This window comes from Lissotriton helveticus, chromosome 1_1, assembly GCF_964261635.1.
Source record: "Lissotriton helveticus chromosome 1_1, aLisHel1.1, whole genome shotgun sequence".
Taxonomy (NCBI): domain Eukaryota; kingdom Metazoa; phylum Chordata; class Amphibia; order Caudata; family Salamandridae; genus Lissotriton; species Lissotriton helveticus.
Genome location: NC_136057.1, coordinates 1,807,060,822 through 1,807,084,498, shown reverse-complemented (window position 1 = coordinate 1,807,084,498; position 23,677 = coordinate 1,807,060,822). Strand labels below are relative to the sequence as shown.

At 42.6% G+C, this 23,677-nt stretch overlaps 1 protein-coding gene across 1 annotated transcript in view; it reads right to left on the bottom strand.

Annotated features, from left to right (window-relative positions):
- Positions 1–23,677, bottom strand: part of LOC144753053 (cytochrome P450 2D6-like) — a 466,095-nt gene that overhangs the window by 234,183 nt on the left and 208,235 nt on the right. Inside the window, exon 5 of the mRNA XM_078640854.1 lies at positions 13,628–13,801. Within this exon, the coding sequence (XP_078496980.1) occupies positions 13,628–13,801 (174 nt within the window). The remainder of the gene's footprint in view (positions 1–13,627; positions 13,802–23,677) is intronic.

Genomic DNA, 23,677 nt, shown 5'->3' with positions numbered 1-23,677 from the left:
GCTCCATTAACGCGGACGATACCCAGCTCCTTTTCTCTTGGGAGGGTGAAGACTCCATCTCTTTTGAAGCCTTCCATAACTGCCTAAGAGACACCGCAGGCTGGTTGCACCGGAACTCCCTCCAGTTTAACTCCTTGAAAACCGAGGTTTTGTTCTGTCCCGCGAGCCGCATATCCCGCCCTCTGCCTACTGAGTTCTGGCCCCCGGAAAACTCCAACAATCTGCTACCTGTTACCACTGTTCGCAATTTGGGCGTCATGCTAAATCACCAACTGAGCATGGAAACGCAGGTTTCAAGAACAGTCGCTACCTGCTCAGCCCTTATGCGCTCACTGCGCAAAATCCTGCCTCTATTACCATCTTCAGCCCGAGCATTGATAGTCAGGTGCACTATCCTTAGTCGCCTTGACTATTGTAATGCTCTCCTGTTTGAATCCCCTGTGACTCTGCTAGACAGACTCCAACGAGTTCAGTCGGCAGCAGCTAAACTGGCTCTTGGTTGGACTAGGAGATCCTCGGCCACTGCTGCCTTGGCCGAGCTGCACTGGCTTCCTTTGAAGCAACGCATCGCCTTCAAAGCCCTTTGCTTGGTCTTCAAGGCACTACACGGTGCAGGACCTAGACCTCTTCAACGTCTGTTCTCATGGTACATCCCCACCAGAACACTTCGGTCCGCAACCGCCTGCCTTGTGAAAGTACCCAGATGCAAGAAAGCCAGGATTGGGGGAAGATCCTTCAGAGTGGCTGCGGCCAAGCTCTGGAACAGTCTGCCTGCCGAAATTCGCCAAATCCCACACCTCCTACCCTTTAGGAAGCGAATCAAAACATGGCTCTTCCCCCACCCCCTCTTCTAAGCCAGCTTATCCATAATTCACCTCCCTCGCCCATTAACCCAGGAGTAACTATCAGCGCCAGGATACCTGCCAGGTGACAGCCGCGCTCTATAAATGTTTTAAATAAATAATTAACACCAAAAGACCTAAAGACGAAAGTAGTATCCCGATAGGGAAGGAGGCTAAAAAGGCAGCAAGAAATAGAAGAAAAGTTTGCTCAAAACCTACTAGCGATCTGTGTCCAAGCAAAGGACAAAGTAATTCAGAAATTGGTGATATTGTGAAATCTATTGCCGATCTCACTATGTTTGTGAAAAAAGTCATAGCCACAATGGGGAATAGATTGGTACAGATAGAGTCCAGATTGTCTACTCTTACAGGACAACTGAAAGATTAAAGTAGCAAACAGGTTGTTCCTGGTAGGGCTAGTAATATACAGCCTAGTCAGCCTAGCCAGTCGTCCACAGACTGCTTTCTTGTATCTGCCAATCATATAAACAGTGGCCAAAGAACTTCCTCGTCCGCTGTAGATAAGTTTAGTAAAATGGACGATAGAAAATATTACCATCAAGTTCAAGGCAATATTTTGCCAAGCTTGAATCTTCCGCCTGCGGCAGCCCCTTATACGTTGTTCTTGGCTAATGTCCCTCTAGCGGAGGAGGGTGAGTGGGAAAATTTGGAAACGCTAAGAAATAAAACTATACATTTCTTAGGACAGAAAACGGGTTTAACTCAAGAAATGTTTCATACATTTAAAATGGTGAGACGAGTTAGGTGGCTCGGGCCAAGTAGAAAGTTCTTTGACGGGGATTGTAGCGTGTTATCACTTGCTTCTCCTCCTTTAGTACAAGAAATCCTGAATCGGGTAGGTGCTAATAGAAGGTGGGCAGAGGGGATAAATGTGCTCCCCCTTGGATTCTTCTATCAACCTACGATGACCAATACGTACAACATCTCCACAATTGGTCACCCTCCCAATAACCCACTGAGATATAATCTGGAAGTTTCAAATAGGTTTGGCCCCCTATACTCGTTAGAGGACATGGATTGACATAAACAAGCCAGGGCACCCCGGAAATGTAAAACCCCCTCTTGCTACCCAGCCCCCCCCAATTTTGGAAGACAGGGGATGTGAGGGCGAAAATATACTTGAGGAAAAGAAGGCCCTTCTTAAAGTTCCAAAAATTGCAGCATTTCATTTTTTACCCCCTGTGGATGATAATATAGGTATGGCATCGTCAGCACAGTTACAAAAAGTACATCTGAATGAATTGCTGCAACCAGACTCAAGAATACCTGGTAGTTATGTAAGCAACATTTTGGTCCCTAGAGAACCAAGAAGGGAGGAACATGGGATAAGGAGTGCTGCTATTTGTGGAACCCAATCGTTGTATGTCCAGGGGTGGGCGAGGGTAGCCTTTTTGGAATATATCTGGGCTTCAATCCAAGATTAATAACCCTATCTGGAGAGACTTTATCAGGAACTTTGACATCTTGTGCCTACAGGAGACTTGGACTTTGAAGGAAATTCATCTTGATGGTTTTAAAACGTTCCACGTCCCAGCGGGTCGCTCGAGTCATGGGAGGCATAAAGGGGGGATTTGTGTGTATGTTACCAATCTTCTGGGGGCTGTGGGGATAAAAATGGTGAAATCGTCGAGTTGTTAATATCCACAATAACGTGGACAAGGGCTCAGTTATTGATATGCTACATGATCTTAATGAGGATCTTAAGAGTTTAAGTGATAACCCAGGGAAGGATTCCATCTTTATATGGGGCGGGGATTTCAATAATAACCTGTGCCAGCAGTCCTTGTGCGGATGTGGCGAGTGGGAGGTTGATGACATTGACCAACAGCCCCATTTTACCCATTCCAACGGGGGAGACAGTTTTAATGAAGTAATGGCAACATATAACCTAGGTTTTGCGAACATGCTGTGTTCTCCTTCTGTTGATTTCAGCCCCACATTTGTAGGAAGAGGTCATAGTACTCTGATCGATTTTATTGTCCTTTCTAACTGCTACACAACATGGGAAGCAGATTTCGTTACACACATAGTTGGGATTAGTGACCACCTTCCGCTTAGCATCAATATCTCATTCCCCTATAAAAAGGCAAGTTCCCTGGTTGAGAGTTTAGCTTGGACCCAAGGGTGTGAGATGGAAAGACAAAATGGGTACTCCGTACGATGGGCCAAAAGTGACCCAGAGGCTACTAACTCAAAAATAATGATGCAGGCAATAACCCCAATATTAAAGTGCCTGCAAGAAGATTCATCAAATACCGATATATTGATTTCCTTTTCAGACATTACCAGGATAATCCAAAAAACTCTGAATCGCCCCTGTAGAGATTTAAAACGCGGAAAAAACGGTTGGTTCGATTCTAATTGTACTAAGGCCTACTCCCTTTTAAGAATGGTCCTCCAAAGAACTTTGAGGGACAGTGAGGAAGTTAGGAGGTGTAGGAAGGACTACAATCTAGCAAGAAGTAAGCATGAGAGGGAAATTAAAGTACAGGCCTGGACTAATTTATATGAAGCCTCGCAAATGAGAGACTGCTCCCTTTTTTGGGGAGCTGTCAAGGCACCGTTTTTTAGATCGGGGGAAGGAGCGAGAATCGAGGTGGCTATTTCTGAAGATTTATGGATTGATTTCTTTTCAGAAGTGTATAACCCTGGGGGGCTAGATAAAATAGTAGTTACAGGACTCGAAACCCAGGAGAGGCTAACACAATTAGTACAAATTAAAATTAACATCACTAATGAAGAAGTACTTGCAGCCATAAAAGAAAGTAAGGGAGGCAAAGCGCCGGGCCCTGATGGTACCCCGATCGACTTATATAAACACTCGATTGAGCTTTGGTCCCCATTATTAACCCAAGTCCTCTAAGCTAGCTGCGAGAAGGATTTCATCAAAACCTGGTCCGAGTCGATTATCATCCCCATATTTAAAAAAGGGGACCGGGATAACCCTTCATGTTACCACCCTATATCCTTGCTCGACTCATTCATGAAAGTTACAGGCAGGGTCATCTTGAACCGCCTCCAACTATGGGCGGAAGACAAGAATATACTAAGTCCAGTACATTATGGATTCAGGGAGGGGCGGGGCAATGTAGAGCAGGTGTTACATTTTTCCATTTTACATGGAAAATATATTCAGGCCAAGAAGGGTAAATTGTACGCAGTATTTGCCGACTTAACCGTGGCATTTGACTGCGTAATCCATAGCCGGTTATGGCAGATTTTAGCAGACTTAAAGGTAGATGAGGTACTTATACTATTTTTAAGACAACTGTACGCGGGTGCTACAGCTAAAGTGAGATTCGGCTTAAAAGGAGAATGCACCAAGCCCTTTCATGTAAGGAAAGGAGTTAGACAAGGCTGCGTTCTTGCCCCTTTCCTTTTCACTCTATACACTACTGATCTGGAAAAGGAATTGGCGGCTAGAGTACAAGACTCACCTCAGGTTAAACACAATCAGATTGTCTCGCTCTTATATGCCGACGACGCCGCTTTAATGGCGAGAACCCAACTTGGTCTCCAGACGGCACTGGACACTTATATAAACTTTATGGATAATCGGGGACTGAAACTTAATGTGAAAAAAAAACTTTTGTTATGTTCTGTGGGCGAGGTAGGAAGAGATCTTGTCCCTGTTTGCTGGGAATGAGAAAATCGCACCCACTAAAATATTCTCCTATTTAGGCATTGTTTTAGAGGAATCAGGATCCTGGGACCAGCAATAAAAAACAGGACACATATGTTCAAAAGATCAACTGCGGCATTAATGATATTCGCCCCAAAAATGGGGAAAAGGCCACCGGAAATCCTATTGCAAAATTATCAGGCCAAGTGCAACAGTATAGCTGTGTATGGAGCAGGCGTATGGGGAGTCTATGACTCATCACCTATTCAAAAGGTAGAAAATGCATTTTTAAGATTCATTTTAGCTATTCCTCAAAGTACTTCTGTTTTTAACTGACATTCCGAATTGGGGATTCAATATATTAGTGATTTAATTAATATGCAACCCTTATTGTTATGGCATAGAGCATGGACCTCACCTGACCTAGTTTTAAATAGGGAAATAATCAAAGATTCGATGGGCTTGGACCAGTCCACAAAGATCCCATGGTTGAATTACATCCGTAACCTCACCAATTACATGGGGAGGCCCGAGTTTTACGTTAAACCAGACTATTTACATAATATATCTAGGAAAGACTTAAAGGCACTTTGTTGGTACCATTTTGATATGCTAAGATTAGGAGTGGAGTTAAACAAGAAAACTGTAGTACAACATCAACTCACCCTGGTCTCAGCCTCAATTCAACCATACCTGGTCTGGTGTCAGGATGGGTTTGATAGGTACATCCTGACAAGATTCAGATTTGATTACTTCTTTCGTTTAGTTACTTTCCCTAAAATAAACGATTGGTCCAGAAAGCTCTGCAAATGTCCGTGCGATAACTTATCTGATCAAACTACATTGCACATGATATTTTTTTGCAAGTTTTATTCATCAGAAAGGGCTACACGGATTAAACCTTTCTTAAATCAGGGTTCATGGCGTCAATTTCACCCATTCCTACTGTTTTTACAACTTCTAAATGATATGTATTGCGTTGGTATAATGACCGGCTTTTTAAAAAGTATCTTGAGGAAAAGGAAAAGTTTAATTTGTTTTTAAAACTTTTATGGATGTATATTGACTTGAACTGTAATTCGCTTGATTGTATGAATTTTTTAATGAATTGTTGCTTTTATGATTTTATAAATTTGTGAAATCGAATAAAGCTTTTCTACTAACTTGAAACTGGAAACAGGATACTTGTTTTCTAAAAATGAAACATTTTTGTTTCATTTCTTAATGGCAGGCAGTGGACCCTGGGACCTCTGTCTGCCCTAAAAAAATTATATTGCATACATTTACAAAGGGAAGGGGTCCCCAGGGGACCCCTTCCCATTTGGGAATGCATTACCATCTACTTGAATTAGGTGGTAATTTGCAAGTGTTTTGCAACCGCAATTACCGTCGCAAAACATTGGTACATAGCTTTGCAGTAGCTGTTAGGAAGGGAACGCCCATTCCTAATAGCGAGTTGCAAAACAGTATTTTGCGAGTCACAATTTATTCGCAAAATACTGTTTGTACTTGGGGCAAAGACCTGTTTGCGCACGCTAAAAAGCATCGTACATCTGGCCCAAAGTGTTACCGAGGATTATGTAATTGTTTAAGGACAGGTATGCATACAAGGTCAGCATCACAAAACTAGCACACACGAAGCAAAACCCACATGCCCTCTAAGTTGTTGTGCAGGCATGTAAACTAAACAAAGGTGGGGAGAGAATTTGTTGGCTAGGTGGGGATGTAGTTGCATTCTTTAATGAACGAGTACTGTTAAAATTGTAGGTTCACTAAAGCAAATACGGGTAGGTGAGGGTCAGACTCAGGAGTAATATTAGAAAATGTGTCTTTGCGTCAATGGATGAACAGTCTTTCCAGTACACTGATATAAAAGAGGCGTTAAATTAAGGAATATCTTCACTTTAAATACACCCCGCAAACACAGACCTATGCCCCTTCTAGCTGATACAGGAATGACACTCTGAAATACACAGGCATATCAATTAAACAATGTACATGGACTTGATGAAGGCATGTGATTGTGTGTTTATGTAGCCATTTAGTTTTGAAAAAAGCTTCATAAGTTTTTATTGTATAATTAGCTGATGTTAAGCAATGCATAATGCTTAGTGGCCTGATCTCTGCATCCAAATCAGTGATATTTTATTCATGTTACTAAATAGATCCCTTTCATAATGCGTTTTATGGTCCTAGCCTATAATATGTACAGTTGCACGTTCATTTAACATGTCAGGTAATGTGTTTCTAAAGCCATACACTTGTTCCTTAATAGGATGTTCATCAATACGATTTAGGATGTAAGAGAGTTGGCCTTCACACCTATTGTAAGCCCACAGATACGTCCCTACTAATAAGCTTTTTATTAAATGGACCCATTACATTTCTTTTGATCACAGATTTTCTGCTCATAAATCAGAAACCCAGTAGTAAGTGTGTAGTGTCTCCATAATGGTCTTAAAGCCACCTCTGGCCGGTAGCCAATAAGGTAACATATTTCTAGTTTGTACCCAGAGATACACTTGTCTCTGACTTTATTCCAAATCATATCAAACCAAACATGATTTTATTTGGCTACAAATTTAGAAATATGAAAATACAACATTTAATTAAAACAAAACTATATATGATAAGAAAATAAAACAGCATATTTACAGTTTGAAAAGTTATACATCAAATAATCTACTTCAGCATATTAATTCCTTCTCCTTAACTTTCCCTGATTTTGACAGCATAGTGAATAAGGGCCTTATTTTAAGGATGGTGGTCCTCAGGACTGTTGTACCCGCGGTTGGAGTCCGACCACTGCAGTATTCTGAGAGAGAGCGGTTGAACCACAACAGGACCACCGCCTATGCCCGGATCCAGGATCATGGCAGTGGCAATGTGGACAGGGGAAATAAAATGCGGGCGGTTCTGATGCCAGCGCGACAGAGCATAATACAACGTGTCTCTCCACAGCCCTTTTCATGGCAGGGAGCCCACCATGAAAAGGAAGGCAGAGATGTAGGTAAGAGGCCTTTACAAGGCTTCTGCCAGCATCTGGACATGGGGGTGAGTGTGGGTGCCCCCTACTATTGCACCTTCGTTCCAGCACGGTGTGGCATGCATGACATGGTGCATGCCACACCATGCAGGAATGTGCAGTTGGCGCTCTCACACCGGCTATCTGCATGTTAGGCTCTTCTAAGAGCGTAACATACTAACACTGTGACACCGCCACAGCATCACCCACCCACCCTCGATTTAACTCAGAATCCATGGGCGGGTGCACAACATCCTTGGTAGTTTCCTGTGGGCACGGTGGTGGCAGTACTGCAGGAGAACTGCCAAAGTCGGTATTAAGGCCCTAAATCTAGGCACAGCAAAGAAGTACTCAAAGTAAAGGTGTTGGATTAACAACATAGTAATTTTATAGTTTATACTGTGTATTAAAACCATGAAATAGAGGAACTTGGAATCACTTCTGTGGTGAACTGTACAATGTGCAAAAAAGGAATAGTGAGCAAAGTGGTTGGTGCAGAGATACTATTACACGGACAGGTCGGTAAGTGAGGAAACCAGAAGTCACAGGCGGGAAATGCAGAGGGTTAAGTCTAAAATGGATCACATAAAATTGAGACTGAGCATTTCTCATAAATACAAGATAAGGGATTTGGGGCCAGGATGGCGGCAACGTTGGTTGCATTGCTCGGCTCTTCCAGCCACGATTAATAGCTACAATATCTGGCTCTGGTACCCTGAGACGCAGTGGACAGGAGCAGGAGGAACTGGTGAGCTACCTGGGTCGGCAGGTATCGAAAGACATCAGTAGCCTGTAAGTGGTGACCAGAGACTGTGCGGCAGAAGATGGTGGATGTTGTACGGAATACTGAAGTCTGTCTGAGATGCTGTGGTAGAGAGCTCAAGATAGTTGCCCACTAGTGGTGGTGCCGCCCGGAGAAGCCAAGACACCACTGCCCTTGTATGAGTGACCCGCTGCAACAGGGTAATGGTGGCAACCGCACTCAGCATCCTTGCATGTGGTTTGGGTACTGCACGGCACAAGATGTCAGTTTCCATGCAGTGAGACAGAAACAGCCTGAACCACAGTACAGAGCCTTTTAAGCCAGTGTGCTGTAAAAAGAAACCCTTTCCAGGGACACAAAGGATCAAGACCTGTGACCAGAGCCACAGACTGTGAGGGGAAAGCAGCAGTGGCAGCAGTCAGCTGCCTTATAACTACTGATATCCTGTACCATAGTGGCCGAAGAGAGAGGTGAAAGCCAGCGACCCTCACTTCCAGCAGTGGCCGAGATAGGAGGAATTGCAGGGCCTGTGCTCTTCCTGGTAGGAGTGCACTTCAGCCAGGATCAGCACGACTGAGAAGGCTGCTGTGCTAGGCTGGAATTGAAGTCAGTCCGCGCCATGAGAGATGTGCCGGGGATGCTGATACACTCCGGATGCAGATTGGGCCCAGTGGCACAACACAGGACCCTAAGGTGTGGGGAGAACCAAGCTGCAGGGGAACCCCTCAGTACAATACTTGGCCCGAGAGCTACAGAGGAAATCCGGAGCTCAGGTCCCTCTATATACCTTGCAGGCGGGACCCACTCTAGTTTCATTGCATCACAGATTGGGCCCTGCGCTGGGAAGAAAAAAGGTAACCCTATTGACACTAGATGAGCGGAAGCCAATGAGATGTACTCAAGTGATTCCACACATTCTCCACAACTCGAGAACCCAATAAGCAGGACAATGCCACACACAAGGAAACTTCTACGCAGCTTAAGATGGAAAGCCCTCTAAGTGTAGTGGCGGAGGTGGATCTGTGCCTACAGAATCCCATGTACGCATTTACTGGGTGGACATGCACGGGCCCCCTGAAGGTGATCGCCAAGTACAGCATCACCAGTGGGGAAGAAAAATCACATGGCAAAGGACATGCTCATATGCTCAACTGAGGTCTGCCACCAAGGACTGCCAAGAACCTCAATTAGTCATGCCTGCGACAAACGGATGGGAGGAATAGGACCCGCTAATTAGGTCATTCATGGAGGCAATCTTCTCTTCCCTGTGAAGGACATTCAATCTGTTCAGTAACAACTACCCTACCTATATTATTTGAGCAACCTACACTACCTCCAAATCCAGCATTGGGTGATGCACCCTACAATTTGAAGTGGTGCAGAGAGGCTGTTTATGCCATACAAGAAATGGCTTCTTAGGACAGCAATAGGTGCATCATCTCTGACCTGTACAGTCCTCTGGTGCAATCCAGCGTTGGAATAAAGAATGGGAAGGTATTTATTATAGGGCACAACACACATCGCGTAGTATGGTGAGCGTGGAAACAGCCACTAACATAGTGATATATTGGTATCTTACCCCCACCAGATTACAAAGGGCAACCCTACTTGTACCGGTCACTGCTAGTGAGGATGCACACTGACAGGCACACTGTTCCACCTTCTGTGGAAATGCCCAAAGCTAACTAGATAATGGGATGCAATTCTGAATGATATTGGCACACAACTAGACACACAGCTCCCACGCTTCCCTAACCTTTGTTATACTGGGGCTCCCTAATGCATTTTAGTATAATTGTAAAATGAATCATCATATAAAACAAAAGAACATCTATACTGCTACCTGACCTATTCACTATGAATGATGGGTCTGAGGGTCTGTTAAGAGACAGTCATTGGATTCATCAAACAGCAGATCGTATTTAATTATCAAGTTATTTAATGACACGCCCTATAGATCAAGATCAAAGTGATTTAGGCCCTCCCCCACTGTTTCAGTAAACCCACAAATTTCATATTTTAGCAAACTCGCATTTTGTGATATTGATATCTCCAACCCAGATAATTGTAGAAGGCATGTTACAGTTCTTATCTGCCTGTCAATATCACAATGTAAGTCCTCAGCCACATATGTGTCTTGATGTTAAAGATTTTGATAATATAGCCTTATAGTCCACTGCCGAGGACTATACTGGTTGTTAAAGGCCTGAGGGCCTTTAATGAGGCAGAGTACCTTTAACTTTAACAACAGGTATAGCCCGAGGCAGAAAACTGACTGTAAAGCTATTAGAACATTCCACCCAGTATGGGTGGAATGTTCTAAATTAAAAATTGCGTAACCTGAAAACATACATTGGAATGTTAGAGTTTCAGGCTTATAGCAATTCCAATGTCCTACTAAAAATTAATTATTAATATGTGTGCATTCCCCCCATCATTCAGAGACAAAATCTGATAGTATGGAGAATTTCCAACAGGCTTAGCCGTGAGCATAGGAGAGCTAGCAGATATCAATACAGCATGGTGCCCCCTTGTCATGACCGTATATGATTCTAGTGGTGGGTTGCCCGTAGTTAGATATCCATTAATATAAAAATATTCTCCAGACAATGCTTCCTGACAGCGTATAATATTAAAATCGTGATTTTCTCTTTTAGATTAAATTCCTGGTGTGTTCAATGATAGCAAATTGGTAGTCTTATGATTGCTTTCCCTTGGACTCTCTAACTGTTCTAGGTTCATATTTAGACTAGGGGAACAGCTAGATGGTTTCACTGACTTCTCACTGGCCCTTTCTTTCACTTCTGGGGGCTTGACCTTAGTCGCTCCTCCTGGTGAATGTCAATCAATCTGTCTAAACCCAACAGAGTTCAAATGTGTTGTTGGTGGGAATTCTACAAGGCCCAGAGAAGTCACACGGTACCAGCGCACTCACTATCATACGCAGGTGATTGTAGCTATGAATGCATGCAGGTCTATAGAAATAGCCTAAAGGGTCTTCTTTAATTATCCTGTGAGTATGGCCCAGGCTGAAACCTGTACAATAACACCGCTATCAGATGGGATTTCTAAAATTTATAACCACACAATCTTTCATGCCAATTTGTGGAACACTCCCAATCCGTGCTTTCCTTCTTGGCAGAATAATGTCATTGCAAAAATCCTGCGCCCACCTCAAGTGCTTCGTGAGCCAGTGTGCAACTTTGGGTCATATTTACAAGGGGATTGCATCACCAGAACATAACGTTTACCTATGCTCCGGTGGTGCACTGCCCTGCACCATATTTACAAAGTGTTATTAAGCCGCTTTTTGTGGCTTTACACCACATTATAAATAGGGTCCCCTTTCAGGCAGGTATCTGCGTGAAAGGAGTGGGCAATGGGTGTTGCTGTGGGCATTCCCCCACAACACCTATTGCTTTTTTTATGCTGCCCTAGATTTACAAGGATCTGTAAATCTGAGGCTGCAACAAAACTAACGTTATGCAATAGCAGACATTCGAATGGCATACATTTATTTCTTCTTGTTTTTGCTTTTTCTATGTGTGCTGCAGAATGCCATATATTTTCTGATCCTGTAAGATCAATCTAAATACAGTGTAGCACTAATGTAGTGTTATCTGTGGCCTGTACTTGTGAGATTTGATTAACTTCGAATTTTCCCATCTTGTCCGAGTAGATTCTCAGTCATAACATCCCCAGAAACTGCATGGAGGAGACACAATTAAAAAATTAACCGATGTGCAATGTAGAAGTGAATAAAGATGCTACCCTTTTTTAAAAATAGAAGATGGTGAGAAATGTAATACCTGTATTTGGTAAACTGCCTCTTAGATCAATAGCTCCTTAGCAAACAGTTGGGGAAATTGTGTTTAGAAATGTACTGTCTTACCACAATTTCTTTCCAAAGTTGTCTTAGGGATATTAAATCACCAAAACTCCAAGAAAGTATTGGACTATTTGACTATCTCCCATTCAGAATATCTCAAGCTTAAGCTAATTCATTTGGGAATTATGTGGTGAAATGCTCCATGTGCTAATCATTTTTTCAAATTTACTCGAGGAGAAAACCCCTGAGCTTTCCAAAAAGAAGCCAGGTCGACTTACATTGCTTGATCGCTATGTATAACACGATGTGAGTGTTTATGCCTCACCACTTTCAAAGTTCGCCAGTTACCACTGGTCAGGTCTGGGTCCCTAGAACTCATAACCACAGGAGCTCCAGAACAATAAATGCGAGAGAGATCCAAGTCTTTAGTGATCAACACTCAAGGTGCACAGTGAACAGCGGAAAACAGAGGTTGCATAAAACATGGGTTAGAAATGCAAAGCTTATCTAAAGCAAGAGAGTGTGGTAGCAAGATGCACAGCAACATAACCATCAAAGTTGAAATTAATTATAACTGTCCTACCAAGACTTGTGTGTTCACAACACCTTTCATAATAACTGATAATTTATATATATTTACAGTATAAATAGGTTTACTTCATAGGAAAACACAATATGTATCACATAAAACTGCACTAAACACAATACGAATGGTGCACAGTAAGCATACAATGTGTTTCAGTATACAATTGGAGTTCTCATATGGTTCACAGGGCCCAATGAGACCTGCCAAAATCAAGTATCAATAATAAAAACAGGGCCCATGATTTAACATGGTACGCAGTGCTTTTGCAATTTTAATGTTCACGAACACTAATGTTTATTAACCTCAGAACGAAGCTAAAACAACCTGAAACAGGAACCGTGCAGCACAATGCAATACTGACATGGTATCTGCCATTTGATAAAGGCTATTGTTCATTGACGCTAAAGAACACAGACAGTATTTACTCAAATGAAGCATCATTTAACCTTCACTCCAAGACAAGGTTATTTCCATCATTCTAACTTAATTAAAATAGTGTGCAAACCTGGATTTTGTGAACATGAAAATATGGTAACAAAACACAAAAACAACAGTATAGCAGGTCCCTGCAAATGAAGAAGACATAGTTTCAGAGTTCATACTCATTCGTAACGTTACAGTGAGCGCACACTGACCTCAGTGGTGTCCATAGGCATACTGCAGCAACCACCCAAGAGCTCACAGAGCTCAGAGTGGACATCAAGGGTCCCCAGATATGGTGAGCTAGCTACTCAACTATTATTGGTCTGCTGCAGAAAGTCAGCCAACAGGAACAATTAAAGAAATAGGTGGTGGAAAAAGGGGCATGCTTGCCAGACTGATCAACCACTGTCTTCCCATTCCCCGTACTTCACACAAATAAATGAGTCTTGTAAAGAAACATAAAGGTGGGTCCTGCCTCTAGTAAAAAGCTAATCCATGTCAAGGTTCATTCCTTACCTTCTCCGCTTCCTCAAAAAAGGCATCAATGAAGTCCCTTTTCACGTTTGGGTCCCAACTCATCTTATGCTGTGTGATGATACCACTGAGGAAGTCAATGAGATTATCTTGTGCTCTGAAAAACTTAGAAGCCACTCCAGGGACATGGACCAAGGCAGGGATCACATTTGCCAACTAAAGGAGACAATAAGAAGAAAGGTTTTTGGTTGTAGCTGTTTCAGTGAACTTTTCCCATAATGGTATTGTCACTGTTTTTAATGACAAATACTGTGATTTTTTAGTAATGAGTCAATGGGGGAAAGAAAAATTAGAATATAGAGAACTTTTCCATATTGATGAAATTTTTGAAAGTAAAGGCAGGTTTTAATTAAGGGAGTGTAAGAAGGTCCTATAACCTTTCCTAGAACATCTTCTGTTCTAAGTAAATCCAATACTGAATGTATGTTCTAATGAATATAATATTATGGTCAGAATCTGCAGTAATACCTGTTCCCTGTGACATGCTAGGCATGCCTATTTCATATTTAACTGACCAGAGAGTGGGAGGTCCAGATCCTTAGCAATCCTGCATTAATAGAGCATATATGGTGTGGTTCACGTGTTCTCCACAACGGGAGGCCCCTTCCTCATTATTGGTATTTAGCTTTAGGAAACGCCATAACAAGTCAAATTATTCACTCCTTTTGAGCAAAAATTTCAATTTATTGCTTTCTTAAATTGTATTATGATGCTTGACTCTTTTGAGGATTCCGAGTCATGCACAGCAGAGACAGGGCAAAGATCCCAGAAACAGAAAGAAACATTAAGCAGCCAACATGTGTTTCAGCCCCTCACATTGGCCTTCTGGCCTGGGGTTTCCTCAGGTGTGGTATAAGCCTATTGACATGGTAGTCGCTTAAAATTGAGTCCCTTTTCCAATACCGCGTGAATACGACAACGTCTGAAAAGACGTCCATCTGCTCGCTTTTAAAACAGGCTCAGTTGGTTAAATTGGAATTTTTTCCACAAAAAGAGTGAATAATTTGACTTGCTCTGGCACATTCTAAATGATAGGATAACTTTGAACTGATTAAAACTCCTGATCTAGGAATGAATGAGGACAGAAAGATGAATGATATATAAATAAATGGACAAAAGGGCTTTTCTTTAGTCGTGCACCCACTAAGTACTTCAAATGCAAAATGCTGTGATTGAAATCGATGGGCCTAATTGAATAAGGGATAAGGTTGCCACCTGACCGACATTTCACTAGCATCACTGCTAATTTTATTTGGCTGACAAGTTCCATTTATAAAACATATTGGGAAACAGGAGGCCGGTACTTTTTCTTGTTCCCTTGGTGCTGCTTAGAGCAGCGCTTACTGCCCTACTATCGATTCATTTTTACAGGCGGTTGCACACTTTATAGCTTGATATTAACATTCAATTAGTCAGAACAGACCTTTGTTTATTTCAGCTTAATAATACTGACTACATGGAAATAATTTTGCCTGCTGCGAGAATCATTGCTGCTACATGAAATTTGGCTTTGCTTCATCCAGCCTCTCTTCAGGCCAATGCAAAAAGAATAATTGATGGACATAATGCTGCATAATGTCAAACATTCACCCCAGTACAGAGATCTGGCCCTATATCCATTGTTTTTTTGGTCATCACACCATTCCAGTTTGGACTCAGCCATATGCAAAGCAGTCTTGACTCTCCTCCCCATGGGAGCAGTCCAGCCCGAACTGCCAGGTCATGCCTTCCCTGGACCTGAAACAAGCTTGCTAGGAACGGTTTTGGGCTATCACCCACCATCAGCCAGGATAGTTTGGTTCCAGCAGCATAGCAAGTACTGGACCCACGTCTGGGTATACCCGTCCCTCCTAGGGTGACAATTGCAAAACTAACAAAAGATTGATAAATGCTGAACAATGTCAAACATTCGCCCCTGCAAAGAGATCTAGGCCTAAATCCATCATTTTTGTGCTCGCCACTAAGCATGGGCGGATTTTGCGGATCCACGATTCACGAATTTGCGTATTCACGGATCGTGATTCCGCAAAATCCGCGTATTTGCGGATTTTCGTAATTGCGGATTTGGGGCGGGGCTTCCATGCGAGTGCACATGCCTCTTGTGTGTATAAAAGGTCAGATACCGATCAGAGACAGCTGCCCAGCCTTGACAACGCTCACGATTGTTTTCGGGGCCGCTAAATGAGTCACTGAATTTAAGCTTCAACTAGGGCTCATGCTTACATGATATCTGTAAGTGCTTCCGGTTGAGGTTTAATTTTGTGCCAGCCCAGGACCATCGTGCCAGAATGAACCCTGCCCTTCATATTTATTCAAGAAGACGCCACCGTTTTGGGAAGAGGGCACAGCTGCCTGGCCTGTAAACTATTTTACGATGGCGCCGGCAAGCTGCCAGCGCCATCCTAAAATAGTTGCTACATTAGCTTCAAAAGGAAGCGCGAATAGATAAAATAAAGCAGATGCACGAGCGCCTGCTTGATTTGATCTATTAGTGCTTCCTGTTGAAGCTAATTTAGTAACTATTTTACGATGGCGCTGGCAGCTTGCCGGCGCCATCATAAAATAGTTACAACAACAAGCCAGCAAGGCTTGAACTTTTGACCTAGGAATCCGCCGCTCGCGGATTGCGAATTTTCGGTAAATTCGCGAGAGTTCGCGGATCGCGAATTTACCGAAAATCCGCAAAATCCGCGAGCGGAGCGGATTTAGCGCTCATGCTTACTCGCCACACCAGTCCAATTTGGACCGAGCCTTATGCAAATCAATCAGTCATGACCCTGCTCCCCATGGGAGCAGTCCACTCTGAACTGCCAGGCCAGGTCCATCCCGGAAAGAAAACAAGAATCCCAGGAATTGTTTTGGGGTATCAGCCAGTAACTGCTTCAGGCATTTCTATCCAATGAATAAGTTCTAAGGGAGAATGTACAATGATGTTTTATGTCAAGAGAATTTCCAACCTTTAACTAATTTGGTGTTGCAGGTGTGCACAATAGCCAGTGTTCTAAATAAGGTAGGATTACTGTTCAGTAGTTTTATTCGCTGGTGGGTGAATGGCATTTTTTATTGTCTTTGTCGCTCAGAGGATCAGGTTATGTCTAGAAAGTTTGCTTCATTTTCTGTCCAATTATACCACCTCTCTAGGAAGTTACTTCTGCAGTTAGTCTCCTTTCAGGCCAAGTGTAGGAGAAAGGCTTGTATCACAACAGCCTCATTGCTGAAGGAAAGACTAATGTCAACCATTGGATGCTCTTCCCAGTTTTAGAAGTCCTGCATCTAAGATATTGTTGTAATGTGTGGTATGGCCTGCTGCAACGGGCACCATGTGCTTTCTGGGGGTGATGGGGCAATTGAGGGCTAGGCAACCCACATGTTGTATGGATGAAACAGTGTGGTGTGAGTATCATAAAGGAAGATTCCATAGTAATACCACCATGGTAAGTGGATAAATGCAAGAAACAGTGTGCTATAACTTAGCGATATGAGACATTGTAATAGACAAGCAGCCACAGTGGGACCAGTCAGAGCACATGTTTTGAAAGGCAAAGATCAGTGCACAGTCCCAATTTGTAAAAACCCCTGTAAAGTCTTGGTTTTCTCTCCTAGCTACTCCCTCCTTAGTGGGTGGGATGAAGTCTTTCCATGTATTGATGGACTGACTCATTTGGAGCAAAGTTGTGATTTCTCTCACTACTGCAGGTTTAAAAGAGAAGACATACAGAAGGTTCTACTGTTTTTTTTATAGCAGTCATGGTTTGCAGGCTAGAGAGATGGGCCAGCAGGTCTTGGCTATTCTTGGAAGAGAAGAAGCACAGGTTTTCTATCCTATGAGCTGACGAGTAGCACGCAAACATGGGAAGCTAATGAGAGCATGCTCGCCCCAGCACACAACGCAGGCTTTGCAACAGACTGAGGAGAAGCCCCAGGCTGACAGAAAACACATGGGCACTACCTCTTCATTTAAAGTGAAGTCAGAAAGAGCACAAGACTCAGGCCATAGGAAAATGTATTTCCTCCTCTCCAAGGAATGAGTAAAGGACAGAACAACCAAACTCTGAGAAAGGAGAGCTTCTGCAATTTGCTACCCAGCTCACCAAAGGGATTAGCTGCCACATGACTAGAATATCTGAATAATTTCCCAATGATCGAAAGACAGGAAGAACCAATGAGATCCTGGCACCCTCTTACTTTCCCCTACTTAAATATTGGTCCCAAATGAATATCACTAATAATCCAAAGTGATAGCCCTGCAGCCTGATAAGTTGCTTTCTTTTGGCTGTGGCTCCACAAAACTAAAGTGGGGTCTCTCCATAAGATCTGGTGCCACAGGGGGTTACGGTGGTGTATGGCCTGAACAAGCAAAGCCTTCCTAAACTGTTGAGGAGCAGATGATGGCGTTCTGGCTTCACCATACATAACGATCTTAACCCCTTCGGTGCTCATGACGGAACAGTTTCGTCATGAGCATCGGTTGGCCTGTGCTCATGACGGAACCGTTCCGTCATGAGCCCGTTGGCTCATTAGAACCTTCAGCAAAGCGCGAGAATTCGCGCCGCGCTGAAGAGGTTAAGGGGAAACACGGTGTGTGCATCAAGGAGGTTTATATATTGACTATATTTACCAGGCGGCTTTCTCCCCCTGCGAAAGCAACTAAGGTCCTTATTGTGATGTCGGTCGTAAAGCATTCCGACCGGCTTCTTGTCGAAATCGGTTCTGAAGGAATCGGGTTCCGAGAGTCCGACCAACTGATTATGATGTTTCCGAACACTGTCCAGTCGGACTCCCATTGCCTTCATTGGAAACGTGTGTACCGACCGACAACACAGGCTCCCATTGAAAATGGTGTGGTTGCGGAAAACCTTGCACCCTGTAGCAAGCACCCCATGGTGCCTGCCACGTTGTGCATGGTTGTAAAGCTGGGTCCCATGGGTACCCTCAAGGGCCCCAACCGGAGGCCTCCAGGGAAAGAGGGGGCCTGTTACGGGCCCTCAAAATCAGTTTCCGACAGCAGTTTTGTGTCAGATAGACTGATTTGGAAAGGCTGCTTGAATCTGACATGTTAACACGTTGGTCGGAAACGTGGTTCATAGACCTCTACGATTCGGCTTCAACCGACTCAGAGTCTCCAAATGCCAGTCGGAATCGTGTCAGAAAGACCGAATGGTTAACTTCTATCGTAACCGGTCGGTCAGAAATATTTCCAAGTCGGTCGAAAACATGAGTTCAGACACGGGTTAGGAAAATCTGAATGCCGTTCAGAGCCTTTCTGACCAACAATGTAATGAGGCCCTAAAAGTCTAAGTTCACAGCCTAAATGATCTGTTTTAGGGACATGATCAAGAAATAAAAACAGCGTAAAAGCGAGTCTTGGAGGAAGATGTTATTTTGAAAACCAAATATTTTGGTAAGGCGTTAATTAGGAAAATGCATGTTTTATTATTGTTTGAATAGAGTTACATTAAATAATATGTGGGAAAATGTATAAAAAGTAAACCACAGTGGGTAAAATAATCTATACAAACTGTTTGATTTTACTGGGGAGTAGGGCTTTTCACACTACAATTTGTAGGGAGATGTATTGCAAATGATAAGCATCCCACGCAAAACAACATAGCTAGATTCTCAAGTAAAATCAGATTACAACTTCAAATCCTCTATATACATGATCGGGGTTCTCCCTAAGGAATTTTAGATGAAAATATGTGGCAAACAATGATTTAGTACATTAAAACTGGATGGCGCTTAAAAGCACACTAAATATGTAAGTAACCAGAAAAAGGAAACATGGCTTAAAAAGAAACATAATTACCTGCTCACAGAATGCACTCCAAGAACTCTGTCTAATTCGTTCTTGAGAGGCCCTGGTGGGACAGCTGGCAGAAGAGTAGACAGACGAGGAGCAGGGGATGAAGAAAAAAAGGAGAATAAAAAATAGGGAACAAGAGAAAGGAGAAAGGAAGGAAGAAGAAAGAGAAAATCAGAAAGAGAGAGAGAGACAAGGTGAGTGAAAGAGAGAAGAAGAAGAGCGGAGCAAACAAGAAAAAAGAGGAGAAAAAAAGAAAATGAATGAATGAATTTGAATGAAAGAAAAAGGAAACAGAGAAAAGAGTAAATGACATAAAAATGATTAAACAGAAAGGAGTGAAAGAAAGAATAAGAAAGAATGAAAAAGTTGAAAAATAAAGAAGAAACCAGCAAAACAGAAATAGGAATGAGAGCAACAGAATAAATGGAGTGACATAATGAGGGGAAGAAAAGGAAAGCAAAGAAATAGGAAAAAAAGTAAGGGGTAGAAAAAAGCGTAAGTAGGAAAGAGAGGAAGATATGAAGACACATTGAAGAAATACAAAGAATTAATGAAAGACAAATAAAGTAAAGAAGATAAAAGCAGGGAAAGACAGATAGTAAAAAAGACCACAAGGAGGAACAAGGAGATAAACCTAGACAGAGTAAAGAAAAAATAAAGAAGGAATAAAGAGAACGAAGAAAAAAGAAAGGGAATATATTATAAAAGAAAGGCAGAAAGCTGGTGAGTAGGGAATGAAGAAGAAAAAATGTAGATCAATTAAAAAGCTACAAAGCTTGAAGAATATGCTGCACGTCAATGACAAAGGTGATGAACTAACCGAATGACCATCCAGACAATGAGAGATTGTTTGAAATTCATCCTGCCATGGAACCAGTGCTTAATTTCAGCCAGTGTTTGCGGGTGCAGGACAATGGCCCTGATTCAAGAAAAAGCGAGTGAAAAACACACAAAGGGGAAAGAACCAGAAAGAAAGATATACTATCACACAGAGAGAAGGCAGGAACCAGTATGAGTGGATTAAAGAGGCATTAGGTAAACTCTAGACTACGCAGCTTCGGCATGTAAAAGTGCCCATCGCAGGCTTCCGAGCAGAGTTTTAGGTACCGGCACTCATTCCTTTAATAGTGAAGCAGTGCTTGGAACATTTGTCTGTCAGGATTCTAGGGATTTATACTCCTGGTAAAATGTTACCCGTTGATGAATCCTTGATCTTGTACGGAGGATGGAATGCTGTTCCGGCTGTACATACAGAACAAAGGAACTTGTTATGGCATCAAAATCTTCATGTTGAGTGAGAGCTCTACTGGTTATGTATACAGCCGTAGAGTGTATACAGGGAAGGACTCCACTCAAAATCCTGTAAGTTGCCCATCAATGCTAGGAATCACAACAAAGATTGAATAGGAGCTTGCCTGATCACTCTTGTGTAAAGGTTATAAGCTTTATGTGGACAGGAGTAAGGCATTCAGTCAACCGTACAAAGCTGTCACTGTGGCAAGCAGAACACTTTGATGTCATCACACAATGATTCCCACTGGAGTTCATTTGTAAGAATCTTCAAAAATCCCAGAGCATTGCATTGCTTTCCAACAAACTACTCACAGTCATGTTCTCAGACAGGTGGGATGTGTTTGTGCTTACCACAAACCACGAATAGAGGAAATCTTCAGTCACGATTTGGGGTCAGTTGTATACTTGAATACAACCAATACATAGGTGAAGTGGATAAGAATGACTAGGGGCCTGATTTAGATCTTGGCGTATGGGATACTCTGTCACAAACGTGCATAATATCCCGTCCGCCATATTACAAGTGCATTGTATCCGATGGAACTTGTAATAAAGTGGAAGGGACATCCGTCATGTTTGTGATGGAGTATCCCATCCACCAAGATTTAAATCAGGCCAAAAGCTCTTCAGCCCTATGTCATGAGTTGCAAAACCCGAACTAAGTATAAGAAGATGTTTATCCACTTGATGCAGTTAGCAAAATAAAATGCATATGTTGTTTACCTACAGGCCATCACAGGAAGGCTGATGTATTTTCTTGGCTTTCAGTTGAACATCATTGAATGTTTTACTGCTGCAAAAGCAGTAGCATATATTTGATATACCGTGGAGGATTCTGTACGGCTGCAGGATCAGCACTTTGCTGACTGTATTACTGTAACAGAGAGAAAGACAACCTTATTGTCATTGCTCTGCTCTAAGTGAGGAAAAAGACAGGAGAGTCGGTGTTACTGTCCCTAGTGCCCATCTCAGTCAGTACTGTGTTTCCAACTTGCTTTAATTTGTACCATACAAACGTGAAGTATTGGGAAACTGATTGATGTGGAGCTACTCTAGTATATACCTTTTAATGACTTTGCATGTATACATACATTTTTATGAGTCACTACTTTACTAGGCTAGCAGCCTTTCAAATTGTTTCCTCTAGGTGAGAAAATCTTGGAGGTGCTTCTGTCCTGCTCTACACATTTATCCACCGCGAGAACAAGGAAGATCTTCTGTTTTCCATATGACAAGTGCATTACAGTGACCTCTCTTCACAGTGGGCGGTACTTAGGCCAGATTGTCACCGAGTACCCTGTGCCACAAAACCTAAAGCATTTAGCAGTTTTGAACTGCTCTTTAGGAAACTTGGGACAGTTTACCCCAGAATGTTTCCATTAGTTTAAAAAGTAAATAAGCTCATTCAGTTCCAGGAATTTAGGCCATGGGGCATCCTTGCACACCCTATAACTGGCATCCACAAAGGAAAGAATTCGATTTAGCACAGCAAGCGCGCTAAAGGCGCATAAAAGGCATATCTTCCTGGGTCTCATGTGTGTCTCTCATGGGAGCCATTACTAAAGATTACGCTGGTACACGCTTGGTATTGCTTATTATGGGGAGGCATACAGTTGACAGGTGGTAAAAATGTAGGGTTAAATTTATGATAGTACTGGTTGCCCTTTCGTCAAACATGGTGTTGCAAGGGCAACGCAATACAAAAGTCAGTTTTACCAAATAATGCAAGGCCACCTTCTGTGGCAATGCGTTGCTTGATAAATCTGTTGGAACGCAAGGCAGAGCAAGTCACTGCCTTGCATTACACTGCCCTGGAAAGGCATTCCATGGGTGGAGTGTGGGTGTTCCTAAACATCCACCAATGGATTTTGACACATTTCCATATTCACCAAGACTGGTAAATCTAGGAAGGTGTCAAAATGCTATGCCTTCCCAGCGGAGGTGCAACAAGGAGAATTTTTTTTATTTCTCCTTATTGTTTCCTCTTTCTAAGAGTGTTGCATTCAGCAGCACACTGTGAAAGAGGCTAAATCCTCAGGGGACACTTTCCTGCAAAAAAAGAAACCTACCTACAATGCAGGCACCTTTGCACCATGGCACAAGTGCAGCGCAACAAGTTGTCTTGCTGCGTTGTGCGAACGATTGATAAATCTGGGATTTAGTCTAGGTTTCCTTTCATTTGGGATCTTTTGGCGGTTGTTGATGCATCAACCAACAAAATGTTTGGCCATATGTGTATAGAGGTTTGTTTACTGTGTGTTTGTATGCAAGTTGGTTGATGATTGGGTGAGAGGTGGTGTGATTGGTGGCAGGATGTTGATGTGACACCATGAAAAACTGTTGTACAGTGCAGCTCGGTTGTTGGCTCTGGGTACCTCATGCTCTTTGAGAACCAACAAACCCTTAATAACCCTATGGCCAGAAGAGTTAGTGGACTATTACTTTTGTAAATCAGCCATTGGGACAATAAGTTACAAGTTAAAATGTTGTCAGCACAAATGGCTGGTTTGTCCTACTCATTTTCAATTTTTTTTATTTTATTTTGGGAACAAAATAAGGGATCTGCACAAGTGACCTCTTGCTGAATTCTGAAATCGGTCTACTTTACATAAATGTATAGCTTTCTGGCATCACCTGTGGGTTTCACATCTGCTTCCACCACAAACTGAAAGTAGGTAGAAACAAAACAAATTAGAAAAAAATGGCTACCTCAAAACAGTGGGAAAATAGTTTTTTTGACACAGATCTGCTTGTTCCTGAAAGCTTGGAAGATAATCATTTTAGCACAGCATCATTTTGTGGATGCATCTGTAGGAAAACACAGACACATTCTTGCACAGCACTTTTTTCCATTAGAAAAGCTTTTTTGCTGTATTTTTGCTATTTTCTCAGTCCTCTCGAGGGCAATCCCTTCCCTTGGCTACCTATACAATACT